The sequence below is a fragment of the Cnephaeus nilssonii genome (genome assembly GCF_951640355.1).
Source record: "Cnephaeus nilssonii genome assembly, chromosome: 6".
Classification (NCBI taxonomy): domain Eukaryota; kingdom Metazoa; phylum Chordata; class Mammalia; order Chiroptera; family Vespertilionidae; genus Cnephaeus; species Cnephaeus nilssonii.
Genome location: NC_137077.1, coordinates 97,860,141 through 97,873,970, shown reverse-complemented (window position 1 = coordinate 97,873,970; position 13,830 = coordinate 97,860,141). Strand labels below are relative to the sequence as shown.

At 48.1% G+C, this 13,830-nt stretch overlaps 1 protein-coding gene across 2 annotated transcripts in view; it reads left to right on the top strand.

Moving 5' to 3' along the window:
- UBL3 (ubiquitin like 3) overlaps nucleotides 1-3,254 on the top strand; it is an 82,568-nt gene extending 79,314 nt beyond the window's left edge. For both annotated transcript variants that reach the window (XM_079775644.1, XM_079775645.1), the window contains exon 5: nucleotides 260-3,254. In XM_079775644.1, the coding sequence (XP_079631770.1) occupies nucleotides 260-312 (53 nt within the window). In that variant the 3' untranslated portion in view covers nucleotides 313-3,254. The remainder of the gene's footprint in view (nucleotides 1-259) is intronic.
- Nucleotides 3,255-13,830: the final 10,576 nt, after the last annotated feature.

Genomic DNA, 13,830 nt, shown 5'->3' with positions numbered 1-13,830 from the left:
GGCTCAGTTTTTCTTGAACAAGAATTCTTAGGGAAAGGAAGTTTTCATAGTTTATGAATAGAATGTGTTGAGCAAATAACCAGACATTCTGGAAATAGACTAAAATTAAAAGCATTTATTATAGCTTTTTAATTGCAAAAAAAATGCAAACATTAAAAAAACACTATTATAATTCTTGGGTTGGGTGCCTTTCTTCCCACTTCCTCCTACCTCCATTTGAAGCGTTATTATAAACAAGGCTTTTCTTCATTTTCTACAGGTCAGAGGAATCGTGAGAAGACTGGAGAGAGTAATTGTTGTGTAATCTTGTAAACACTGTCTGCTAAATGTGATGTGATGTCGTCCTTGTCTTTCATGCTGCTGGGACAGAAGAGACCCAACATTGCTTCAGAAACCCTTAGAAAGTCTGCCTGTAAAGCCGTGGAACTGAGTGATCACATGAACACTGTCATCTTCTCTCATGAAAGTAAAAAGAACCGAGAACATTTTTCACTATGATTTTCTATTCCTAGTATTTTTGTTTATGTTGAGCAGTTTTAAAATACTGGTTTTTGAATGCAGTCAATCTCCAAGGGAAAAGTTAACCAAGTTACTTTTCATAGCAAAAGCCTTTCTGCTGTCACAAAAATTTTATCACCAGAACTAACAAATCAACTGTTCCAAATACAGTTTGCACTAAAAAAGTTTGACATTATTTTTTTCATCAGCAGAATTTATAGTGTAGTTTATGGTACCTAGAAATACTCATGTATACAATTCCACTGGAAAACACTCAGCAGTTAATATAGTTAATTACTGGGCCAACTGGAGAGGAAAAAAATGGAAAAGAAACTAAAATGGGTGAATTCTACCCAAGTCAGCCGTGGTGGCTGACCTGGCACGGACACTAAACTGGGTGTGACGATCTTCACCGCAGCAAGTGAAGAAACTGAAGAAACAAATGTGCCTGGTGTTTGAAGCACTCAGTGGAGAGCTGATGAGCAAATTGTTTTCCTTTCACACATGCACTCTTCAGTCATAAGTAACCGAGTGCTAGTTCACACAGCACAAAAGGGATGAGTGTGCTTCCTAGCCTTAATGTGGAGGGGTAAATTCCAATCACTCATAGACTTTCATGATTGGGCAGAAATATTAGAAAACCTCATTTACTGTTCAATTTTATGTATTTGAATATCAGTAGATGGAATTTTTTCATAATTTTTGCTCATCTATAATTGTGTCCAGTGTCAGACTTACTCATTAGAGAGTTCAGATGAATTCTTAAAATTTAAAAATTCTCCATAATAACTGACTTGTTTCTTTATGTAGTTTGCATTTGGTATCAGTGCTTGCAATTGTATTAAAATCAATTATTTTATTTTAAATCAATAATTTAAAAATGGATATGCTAAAAACAATTTGCACAGCACTAAAGCATGAGCTAGTTTCATCTAAACCTGTAAAAATATAAAAGATTTTATATTTTTTCACTGGGGAGAAATTTTCTTCCTAGATGAAATTACAAATATGTGTAGATTATATTTAATAAAAAACTTATAAAATACCTAACTATAGAACTTAAATATAGATTGGCGTGTAGTATATAGAACAATAATCCTTATTAATAACTTTAGCCTTTATAAAATGAAGTTGCAGGCTGACATGTTCTGTACTTAAATTTAAGTGTCCACGGTCCTTACAAACATTAAGTGTAAAGGGTTTCAGATTGTCAGCTTTGTTTAAAGATAATCAGATTATTTTATTCATTGTTAATGCATTGATGAAAAGGCTTTATATGCAGGTCTACGAAAATATTGTTCATACTGATAGAATTAAATTTGTATAGAGCAGAGTTTTAAAAATGAATGTAAATAGCACTAAACATTTTTTTCTGCAACCTGTACTTATAGATTCTTTCTGTAAACTAAATAAAAAAGTATCGTGCATTTCGGTGGTCATTCTAAAAGGTCTTGATTAGGTTAGTAATTGTTTAAGTGCTGTCATTCATGTTATATTTGTCTTCTACTTTTATTTCTTTATCTTTAAAATTTTGTTTAATTACTATTCTGTTCTTAGTTTTGGGAGTTATTTACAGTGTATCTTTGATATTTAACCTGGTTAATTTGCGCACAGTCAAAATAATGGTTAGAATTATGTAGTCTCTGTTATCACTAAAATGTTATATTCAAGAGATGTTAAATATTTATATGCTTTGTTGACTAGCTCAAATGTGAGTTCTGTTAGTGTTGACTAAAGAAGAATCTGGTAATTACTTAATTGGGCAATTTAGTCATGTATGGTTCTTCTTCTTTTGTAAAACAAACTACTGGTAATTATTTTTAATACCTAGTTTAATTCTATTTACTTTTCTGTTTTTCCATAGTTAAAAACTATCAGCTAATTGTGATTGAATTTTTACGATGGTTAAAAATATTCTCTACTGGTTTTTAATATATTTTCTTGTGTGCTCCCACATTATACATTTCCCTCTCACAAGACCTCAATTTAAAGTTTGCAAAATGGATAAACTTGTTTATTATTAGAAAAAGAATTATGTCACTTAATATGTAATATCATTGTTGTGCAAATGAAAAAAAATAAAAAATAACAGTAAAATTATATACTGAAAACACCAAAAATATAGATGCCTTAATAGTATATTCATGAAAATACTCACTTATCTCTTTAAATAGTCCTTGGGACTGCCTGATGTCTGAAATATGATTAGTCATAGCCACGGCTACTACTGAAGGTCCCTCTGTCAAAACAACAGCTCACTTACCAAAAGGTGAAAGCTGCATAGACCCAGTAATGTAAATAAAGCCTGAATTGTGGGCCTGTGACTCTGCCCAGCGCTTGGTATCTATCACACCTCTTTTACATAAATTATCCTAGACTTTAAGTATTCTGGACAAGGCTAAGCTTTCCTTCACCATTAAACCTCAGCATGTCTCCTTGATCTGAACTATTTGCTTTCTCTTCAAGATAAGTTGTATCTTATCCTGTCATGAAAAACATAGTATCTCACATTGTCATTCACATTAAATGAGGTTTTCTCATAACAAACATTTATCCTTAGTTTTATGTCATCTTGACCTTTGTTACAGTAATTTCTGTTAGCTGATTGTGGTAAACAATGTTTAATGTGAAAAGAAATTAAAAATTTCTTCATCTGTTGTAGAATACTTCCTCTAAATTATTTCTATTCATAATTTTGGTGTATTTTCCTGTTCTTTATCTTTCTACTGTTTTTCTTTCTTCCCTTCAACTTACTTTATTACATTCTTCAGTAAAATCAGTATTGTGTGTGCCAGCCTTTATTCTTTTAGAAAGAGAAGCAATCAGCCAAAATTTAGTGTGCCATCTTTAATGGTAACTCACAGGCATGTCTTCAAGTTTTCCACTAACATTTCTATAATAATTAGCCAAACAGTGATTTGGGTGAGATGAGGGCTTGAGAAGAAGAGTATAAAATCTAGAATAATGATGGACACACTAGTGCAGACTGCTGCCCGTTATCCAGGCACACTTTCCCCAGCCCAGGCGGAAAGGGGATGTCAGTTACTGTACAATTCAAGCGATACCAAAGGAGTTGGTTGGGTAAGCACACACACACTTCTTACAATGAATCTGGAAGGGATTTAAGTTTTACATAGAGACTTCCATTGTTTTCAGATAGAGTTCAACATTCAAACATCATTTAGTATCTGATTTTTATTTTCTACAGACTTTTCTTGAGCCTTATTTTGATTATGTCTACAATGTAATGAGAAATTTCACTCTATTTTAAATTTACTTTAAATATGTTTTTTATTTTAGGGAGAGAGGAAGGGAAAGAGAGAAACATCAACGAGAGAGAGAAACATTGGGTGCGTAGGACATTGGACGATGCTCAACTGAGAGCCACACTGGCCAGGGCAACTTTGCTGTATTTAAATAACATGAAGGATCAGACTCTAGAAGTAGTAACTGACCATCAGCAGAGCTAGAACCTCAAGGTTCCGATTGGTGTTGCATCTGTCCAGACATTCCATGTGGGTATTTATTCAGTTCCCAGTGGGTTGCCTTTAAGATGGTTTTTCCAGCATTCCGCAGCCTTATCTCACTGTTTAGTTTTTCACTGGGGGCATTGCTTTCCTGAATTCCACTAATTTGTATGCTGCCCCCCCCCCCCCCACCCCTACACACACTTTCTCAGATGCCCTTTTGTTTATTTGAACAGTCCATTTTGACTGACACTCATTTGGTCCTCAGATTTCAGAATCCCATGAGATTGCTGGGCTTTGAAGTCAGGCCTGGTTTCAAGCTGGGTGACTGAACAAATTAATCTTCGGACTTCTGTTTCATTCATATCTATACTAATAAAAGAGTAATATGCAAATTGGTTAGGACACCCTCACAGTAATGACTGAACAGCGGGCTGTGTGGGGCGACCAGGCCAGCAGGAGGGGCAGTGAGAGGCAACCAGGCTGGTGGGGGGGGGGGCAGTTGGGGGCGACCAGGCGAGCAGAGGGGGAAAGTTGGGGGTGACCAGGCTGGCAGGGGGGGCAGTAAGGGATGACCAAGCAACTGAATAGCAGGTTGCATGGGGCAAAAAGGCCAGCAGGGGGGTTAGTGAGGGATGACCACATGACCGAACTGCAGGCTGCGTGGGGCGATAAGGCCAGCAGGGGGGTTAGCGAGGGACAACCAAATGACTGAAGAGCAGGCTGCGTGAAGCGGCCAGTCTGGCAGGGGTGGTTAGTGAGGGACGACCAAATGACCTAACAGCAGGCTGCATGGGGCGTCCAGGCCAGCGGGGTGGCGGAGGGGGGGGGGGCAGTGAGGGACGACCAGGCTGGCAGGGGGGGCAGTTGGGGGTGACCAGGCCAGCAGAGTGGGGCAGTTGGGGGTGACCAGGCCAGCAGTGTGGGCAGTAAGGGATGACCAAACAACAGCAGGCTGCATGGGGTGACCTGGCCGGCAGGGTGGGTTAGTGAGGGATGACCAAATGACTGAACAGCAGGCTGCATGGAGTGGCCAGTCTGGCAGGGGTGGTTAGTGAGGGACGACCAAATGACCTAACAGCAGGCTGCATGGGGCGTCCAGGCCAGCGGGGTGGCGGAGGGGGGGGGGGGCAGTGAGGGACGACCAGGCTGGCAGGGGGGGCAGTTGGGGGTGACCAGGCCAGCAGTGTGGGCAGTAAGGGATGACCAAACAACAGCAGGCTGCATGGGGTGACCTGGCCGGCAGGGTGGGTTAGTGAGGGATGACCAAATGACTGAACAGCAGGCTGCATGGAGTGGCCAGACTGGCAGGGGGGTTAGTGAGGGACGTCCAAATGACCAAACAGCAGGCTGTGTGGGGTGACCAGGCCAGCAGGGGGGCAGTGATGGGCGACCAGGCCAGCAGGGGGGCAGTTAGGGGTAACCAAGCCCGCAGGGGGGGGGAGTGAGGGGTGACCAGGCCGAGGGGGGGGGCAGCCATTATGGAAAACAGTATGGAGTTTCCTCAAAAAAATTAAATATGGAACTGCATTTGACCCAGTGATCCCACTTCTGGAAATATATCCTAAGAAACCCAAAACACAAATCAGAAATAATGTATGCACCCCTATGTTCATAGCAGCACAATTTACAATCTAGAAAGAGCCCAAGTGCCCATCAGTAGATGAGTGGATATAAAAAGCTGTGGTACATTTATATCATGGAATACTATGCAGCAGTAAAAAAGAAGATTTCTTACCCTTTGAGACAGCATGTAGGGACCTGGAGAGTGTCATGCTAAGTGAAATAAGTCAGAGAAAGACAAGTATCACATGATCTCACTCATGTGGAATCTAAGTAACAAAGTAAACTGATGAACCAAGTGGATCCAGAGACATAGAAGCATGGAACAGAGTGCAAAGTCTCAGAGGGAAGGCTGGGGAGGGTAGGCGAGTGGGAAGTAATCAACCAAGAACCTTGTATGCATATGTGCATGGCCCATGGACACAGACAATGGGGCAGAGGGGTCCCAGATTGGAGAGGGTGCAGGCTTGGCTGAGGGACACCCCCCCCCACAGTGCATGAATTTCGTGCACTGGGCCTCTAGTCTAATATATTTGTCAATGTAAGAAACATTCAAACTGGTAGAGAATTTTTGTGAGTTTAAGCCAAACTGACAATTCCCAGGAAGCAAAATCTCAGTGAATTGAGAAAGTGCTCTGGAAAAAAATGGCAGTTTTGCACCTTGTTTTATACATTACAATCAAAAGAAGGCGTAAGTGGGTTACATGAAATCTGGGTGATAGATTAGGAAGGTGGGAGAATGCAAAGCTGGGAAGCCTCTGTAATTGGATAAAGAAGTAAAATGATAGACTCATATTTCTTTTACATAGGTGGGTACAGGATAGTTAACAGTCAACAATTAACAAGATAGCAGTAACAATGAGGAGGGTTGTGTTCTCCACTTCAGGTCTAGTACCTGTGCTTTGAGGGGTCTGGAAAAAGGAAAATTACTTTGGCATTCCAAAGGTATGTTATTGTAGGTGCAAAAAGGTAATAGGCTCAATGAAGGTAAAGATTGACTTTTGTCAGGGAGGATTCTAGCTTAGGACATGACTACCAGCCATAAACTGCTTTCAGACCATCCTATGTGGTTACTTTAGGTCTCTGAGTTTGTAAGGCCACCACACAGACCTCCCCTTAGCTTGTCAGGGTTAGTATGTGACCCCTTTTCATACATAATTTCTTAGAGTTTTTTCCTACTTCTGTTACTGGTGGAAATGGGATTCTTGCAATATCCCAAGAAAAGGAATTTTCTAAGACTAGCACTGGAGGATGAGATACTATAGAAAGCTTTATTTCTATGGAATCAAGTCCCTAAGTTCCCAAGGTCCCCTTTCTCATTGTGCTGCCAAAGAAGTGTAGCTGTGGCTTCAGAAGAGCAAAGATCAAAGCCAGTGTCCAGAGTTCTCGCTCCATGTTAGGGCATAGTCCGGTGCAGCATCAGCCTAGTTTAGTTTGAGTTTCCTGCTACAGTCCATTGTGTGTGGAGTTTATGTGGCTGTGGCCATGCAGCCATGGAGGCAACATGTCAGGGAAAAAGCCAAAGGAGTCAGAGAGCCAGGAGAGAGAGATCCATTTTCTAGGGGATTATATATTCCCAAGTTTTCATGGGCTTGCAATGGCCCTTCCCATTCTGACCAATGATTTCTGTTCCCAGGTTTGACTGACAGGCATCTTACCCACACCACCCTGACTTTACTGCACATGCGTCCATGTCTGTTTTGTCCTGTCCCTTTCCTCAGTGATCTGTGGGGAACGAGCTGGTGGTTCCCTGGGGAGTGTGAAGTTACAACTTCCTGCTGAAGCTGCCCAAATGGCATGCCTATAATGCCTGGCCTTCCCTTTGCTCCTTTCCTATCCTATCTAATAAAGAGGGAACGTGCTAATTGGCTGCCCCGCCCTCAAAAATGGCAGCGCCCACAGCCAATAAGGAGGGAATATGCTAATTGACTGCCACGCCCTCAAAGATGGCGGTGCCCAAAGCCAGAAAATGGTGGCGCCCAGTCCCCTCAGCCCTGCTGGGGCAGCAGGCGCCTGGCAAGGCCAGGCCTGCCCCCAGGCGGGCCCGGCCTTGCCTCGCGCCTGCCTCTGGAGTCCCCCTGTCCCCCCAGCCCCCCCAGCCCCCCAGCCATGCAGGGCCGGCTCGAGGCGCAGGCAAGCCTTGGATGGCGGCTGCCCAGCTAACGCCCGAGGCACAGGCAAGCCTCAGATGTCAACTGCCCAGCCGCCCAGGGCCGGCCCAAGGTGCAAGCAAGCCTCGGATGGCAGCTGCCCAGCCGCCCAGGGCTGCCTGAGGCTCAGGTAACCAGGGCTGGCCGAGGCTTGCGCTGCCAGCAGTGGCAGCAGCAGAGGTGTGATGGGGGCATCACCTTCCCCAGATCACTGGGTGGCCTCCTGCCCCTGAGGGCTCCCGGACTGTGAGAAGGGGCAGGCCGGGCTGAGGGACCCCCCCTCCAGTGCATGAATTTTCATGCATTGGGCCTCTAGTTACTAATAACTAGCTAATTACAACATGTCACTTCCACTCATAAAGCATCCCTAATGATAAATAGAAGGGAGGGTTGCATTTCAACACATACTTCAAACTTTATGAAATTAGCTTACAAAAAGATGAGAAAAAATAGGAAGATGATTCTGTGTTCAGATCTCCCCAAAATACATCTCTGAATGTATGAGCACGAATTATCTATAATAATAAAAGCGTAATATGCTAATTAGACCAGAAGGCTGGACAACCTTCCGGATGAAGCCAGGGCTGCGAGGGACAAGGCAAAAGCCATGGCTGCGAGGGCTGAGTCCCTTGCACAAATTTCATGCATCGGGCCTCTAGTACTGGTGATGAAGGAAAAAGATGTCTAAAGAGACCACTGTGGCTACAAATCAGTTCTTCAATCTTATAATTTTTAAAGGCATGAGAAGAGTGAGGTTTTGGGTCTATAAATGAAGGATGAATAGCAAATGTCAACCACTTCTGATAAAAATGTTAGGAAGGCCTGAAGTAAGCTGGAGTTGACAAAACATAATAAAAGTATGTGTTTGCTCTGTTTAAAACAGAAGAGCAGTGAAACACACACACACAACAGAAGAGCAGCGCAGGGCTGCACTGCTGGTGGCCAGCCCTGCCTCCTTCACCTGGATTTAATCTGGGCACTTGTGGCTTGGAGCAGTTGCCTTGGTTTTTGCAGACCAAAACAGAACCATGTAAATATTTCAGGGGGATACAGCGGAAAGGTGGGGATAAGTGTAGTTAAAGTGGCGTTGGAAACCAAGTGAGATGATGTAGACAGGCACAAGGTGCCATCTACTGTGGGAGTAAGTTGCCAGACCCAGATAACTTGCACTTTAGGATTCTAAGAAAACTCGTGTACTCTCCAAGCAATATTGTCCTCTGCCCACCTCCTGGTGCCATCATCAGGAGTGAAGAGGGAACCGAGACCCTCACCTTCCTACGGCCCTGGCACAGGCTCACCACCACTGCCCGCTCTGAGACCACAGAAGGCACAGACAGCCAGGCCCCCACTCGGTGTCCTCACCATGATCCCCATGTGGCCCTAGGATGTCCACTTCCCGTCCCATTTCCTACCACTTACCTGCCCCCCTTCCTCCCCCCCCCCCCCCCCGCACCCAGAAACTCAGGAACCAGTAGAAACCTGCCAGTTGGCCTCTGCCTTGTCTCTGGAAGTCCCTTTCATTCTTTACTCAGACTCCATCTCTCTCCTGAGGGGACTTTCACCCTGCAATCCTGGGAGTGTTATGCTTTCAAAGGCTATCATTTACTGAGTGCTCACCCAGTGATAAGCACTGTTAAGGTCATGATGTAGGCCTATTTGCAGGTGATAAAACAGGCCCAGAGGAGTACAGCATATATATATATATATATATATATATATATATATATATATATATATATATATATTTTTTTTTTACATAAGAAGTTCATTTTTATCAGGCAGAGATTATTCTTAAAAATATTCTTTTTTCCTACTTTTAAAACTGATATTTGTTCATTGTAGGACATCTCATGATTATGGAAAAGTATAAGGAAAAGTAAACTAATCCCTCCTCTGGAATCAACTATTATTATCATTATAAATTTCTTCTAGTCCTCTTTATTAACATGTATACATTAAAATAAAAAGTGTACTTCATACAGAGTTTATAAGTTGTTTTTCATCTTTAACATATCATAAGCATATCCTCAATATTGTATTATTTAACAACACATTTGTTTATATTTATATAATACTCCATTTCATGGGCATATTATTTTTATTTACACAATTAATAAAAGTTTAGTGTTAAAACTACAATAAAATATCACTACATCCTCACTAGAATGGCTGAAATGAAAAGGATTGACAATATTAAGTGTTAGCAAGATGTGAAGCAACCACCTGGTCGGTGTTGCTCAGTGGTTGAGCATCGACCTATGAACCAGGAGGTCATGGTTCAATTACCAGTCAGGGCACATGCCCGGGTTGTGGGCTTGATCCCCCGTAGGGGGTATGCAGGAGGAAGCCAATCATTATTGATTCTCTCTCATTATTGATGTTTCTATCTCCCTCTTTCTCTCCCTTCCTCCTTCTGAAATCAATCTTACCTTATAATAGAGAAACATGCAAATTGACCGCACCTCCGCTATGCCCATGATTGGGCCAGCGGAGGCTGAGGGCGGGACTCCGGGTGGCCTGTCGACCGTTGATAAAATCAAGATGGCGGTGCCCAGTGGCCGCGCCCGAGCCGCTGCTCCCCTGGGGTGCCTGGGGTGATCGGCACCCCGGGGGGCGTGGCCGCGCCCGTGACCGCTCCCTGGGGGTGCCTGGGGTGATAGGCACCCCTGGGGGCGTGACCACGCCCGTGCAGCTGCTCCCCGGGGGTGCCTAGGGTGATCGGCACCCCGGGGGGGCGTGGCCGCGCCCGTGCCCGCTCCCCGGGGGTGCCTGGGGTGATCGGCACCCCGGGGGGGCGTGGCCGCGCCCCTGCTGCCGCTCCCCGGGGGTGCCTGGGGCGATCGGCACCCCGGGGGGGCGTGGCCGCGCCCGTGCCCGCTCCCCGGGGGTGCCTGGGGTGATCGGAACCCCGGGGGGGCGTGGCCGCGCCCATGCCCGCTCCCTGGGGGTGCCTGGGGTGATCGTCACCCCGGGGGGCGTGGCTGCGCCCCTGCTGCCGCTCCCCGGGGGTGCCTGGGGCGATCGGCACCCCGTGGGGGGCGTGTTCGCGCCCATGCCGCTGCTCCCCAGGGGTGCCTGGGGCGATCGGCACCCCGGGGGGCGTGGCCGCGCCCGTGCCGCTGCTCCCCGGGGGTGCCTGGGGCTATCGGCACCCCGGGGGGGGGGCGTGGCCGTGCCCGTGCCCGCTCCCTGGGGGTGCCTGGGGTGATCGGCACCCCGGGGGGCGTGGCCGCGCCCCTGCCATTGCTCCCCGGGGGTGCCTGGGGCGATCGGCACCCCCTGGGGGCATGGCAAGGGGGCGTGGCCGCTCCCCGGGCGTGCCTGGGGCGATCGGCACCCCGGGGGGCATGGCCACGCCCCTGCCATTGCTCCCCGGGGTTGCCTGGGGAGATCGGCACCCCGGGGGGGCGTGGCCACGCCCATGCCGCCGCTCCCCGGGGGTGCCTGGGGCGATCGGCACCCCAGGGGGCGTGACATGGGGGCGTGGCCGCTCCCTGGGGGTGCCTGGGGCGATCCGTGTGAGAGGGATGTCCAACTGCAGGTTTAGGCCCGATTCCACAGGGATCGGGCCTAAACCTGCAGTTGGACATCCCCCTAGGGGTCCCATATTAGAGAGGGTGCAAGCTGGGCTGAGGGACACCCTCCCCAGTGCACGAATTTCGTGCACCGGGCCTCTAGTCCTATATAATAAAAGCCTAATATGCAAATTGGCCGAATGCCAGAACGACCAGCAGAACAATCAGTCGCTATGATGCACACTGACCACCAAAGGGCAGACACTCAATGCAGGAGCTGCCCCCAGCCCACAGGCCCCAGGCCAGCCAAGGCGGGTGCCAGGGGGGGCGGCCCTCCTGATCGCCCCACAGAGGGAGGCTACTGGTGGTGGTGGAGCCGGCGAGTGGGTGGCAGCAGGCCAGTCAAGGCAGGTGCCAGCAGGGGCCCCCTGATCAGCCTGCCAATTGCCCCACAGATTGGCCCTGATTGCCATCCAGGCCTAGGACCCTACCTGTGCACAAATTTCATGCACCGAGCTTCTAGTAAAAACATATTTAAAAAATATATATGTGAAGCAACCAAAACACTCATATATTCCTAGTGAGAATGTAATTGAGAACAACTGTATTACAAAACCATTTTGTAGTATCAACCAAGTATATGTATATGCTGTGACCCAGAAATTCTTCTCCTGGATAAATATCCAACAGAAAAAAACTGTGTCTGCCCATAAAAGACATGTACAAGAATCTTCACAGCCACTTTATTCATAAACAAAGAGCATCCCAAATGTCCATCAACAGTAGAGTGGACTTTAATATTGTGCAACAATGATATTAAGGGAAGAAGCCAGACATGAAAGAATACATACTGTGTGAGCTCATTTAAATCAAGTCCACAGAGAGCTGCTGTAACTGGGAGCCCAGCCTCACTTCCACCCAGGGTGCCCTCAGAGAATACCTGGGACTCTACAGCCACCCCTGCCAGGGACCTGCTACCTAGGCTGTGGTCCCACAGTCAACAAGTCTCCGGCCACCCTGGGCGCAGGCTCCTGTGAGTTCTGAAGCATGCTCCCCTCTGACCGGCCCAACACTTTAGCCCAGGGCACTGCAACCATGTGAGCAGCAGACACGTGAGCAGCCCGCTCCTGTCCAAGGAGAAGCAACCCAGTGAGCAGCCCGCCCCAGGCCTAAGAGCAGCAGCCTCACGTGGCCTGCCCCTGTGCAAAGAGCAGCAGCTGTGTGAGTGGCCCAATTCCCCATCTGAGGAGCAGCAACAACGCGAGCAGCCTGCCCATCTGAGGAGCAGAAGCCGCTAGAGCAGCCCGCCCACGATTGAAGAGTAGCAGCTGCATGCAGCCTGCACCCTGCACCTGTCTGAGGAGCAGCAGCCACCCGAGCAGCCCACCCCGGACCGAGGAGCAGCAGCCACAGGAGCAGACTCCCCACGTCTGAGGAGTGGCAGCCACGCAAGCAGCCCATCCCCTGTACAAGGAGTAGCAGCTGTGTGAGCAGCCCACCCCTGTATGAGGAACAGCAGCCCCGTGAGCAGCCCATCCCCCATCCGAGGAGCAGCAGCCGCCCAAGCAACCCGCCCACGTCCGAGGAGCGGCAGCCCTGCGCAGCCCACACTGCTCCGAGGAGCAGCAGTCACACACAGCCTGCAACAGTCTGACCAGCAGCAGCTTGGTGAGCGGCCCACCTTCGTTCAAGGGGCAGCAGCTGCATGTGCAGCTCACTCCTGCCTGAGGAGCAGCAGCCACGAAAGCAGCCCGTTCCCCGTCCGAGGAGCAGCAGCCGCCCGAGCAGACTGCCCATGTCTGAGGAGTGGCAGTCCTGCACAGCCCGCACTGCTCCGAGGAGCAGCAGCCACACACAGCCTGCACCTGTCCGACAAGCAGCAGCTGGGTAAGCAGCCCGCCCCTGTCCAAGGAGCAGCAGCCACACGTGCAGCTCACTCCTGCCTGAGGAGCAGCAGCCATGCAAGCAGCCCATCCCCCATCAGAGGAGCAGCAGCTGCATGAGGAACCTGCACCCATACGAGGAGCACCAGCCCGCCAAGCAACCTGCCCGTAGCCAAGAAGTGGAAGCCTCACTAGCAGCCCGCCCCATCTGAGGAACAGCAGCAGCGTGCAGACAGACCCAATCCAAGGAGCAGCAGCCACATGAGCAGTCCGCCCCTGTCCGAGGAGCAGCAGCCATGTGAGCAGCCCACCCCCATCCAAGGAACAGCAGCTGCATGAGCAGCCTCCCCCACCAGCCAGAGGAGACACCACTGCTGCGAACAGCACCCACCAGAGGAGCTGCTGCCAACTGAGGAGCAGCCACTTCAGCGAGTGCCTGAGGAGCAACCGCAGCCCGAGGAGCCACTGCCACCCAAGGAGCAGCCCCTGCACGACTCAACATCTAGATCAGTTGGTGAAACCAAAAATGGGTAGACAAAGATACCCCCAAAGGAAAGACAAGGAGGAGATAGAGAAACCAAGATGGCGGCATAGGTAAACACCTAATTGTTGCCTACCACAACAATTTTGAAACTACAACTGGAAAACAGAGTGCACACCGTCCAGAACCACCGGAAAGCTGGCAGAGTGGAAAACCTACAACTAGAGGAAAAAAGAGAGGGGGACGTTGAGCCTCGGGAGCTGTGGAGGTGCG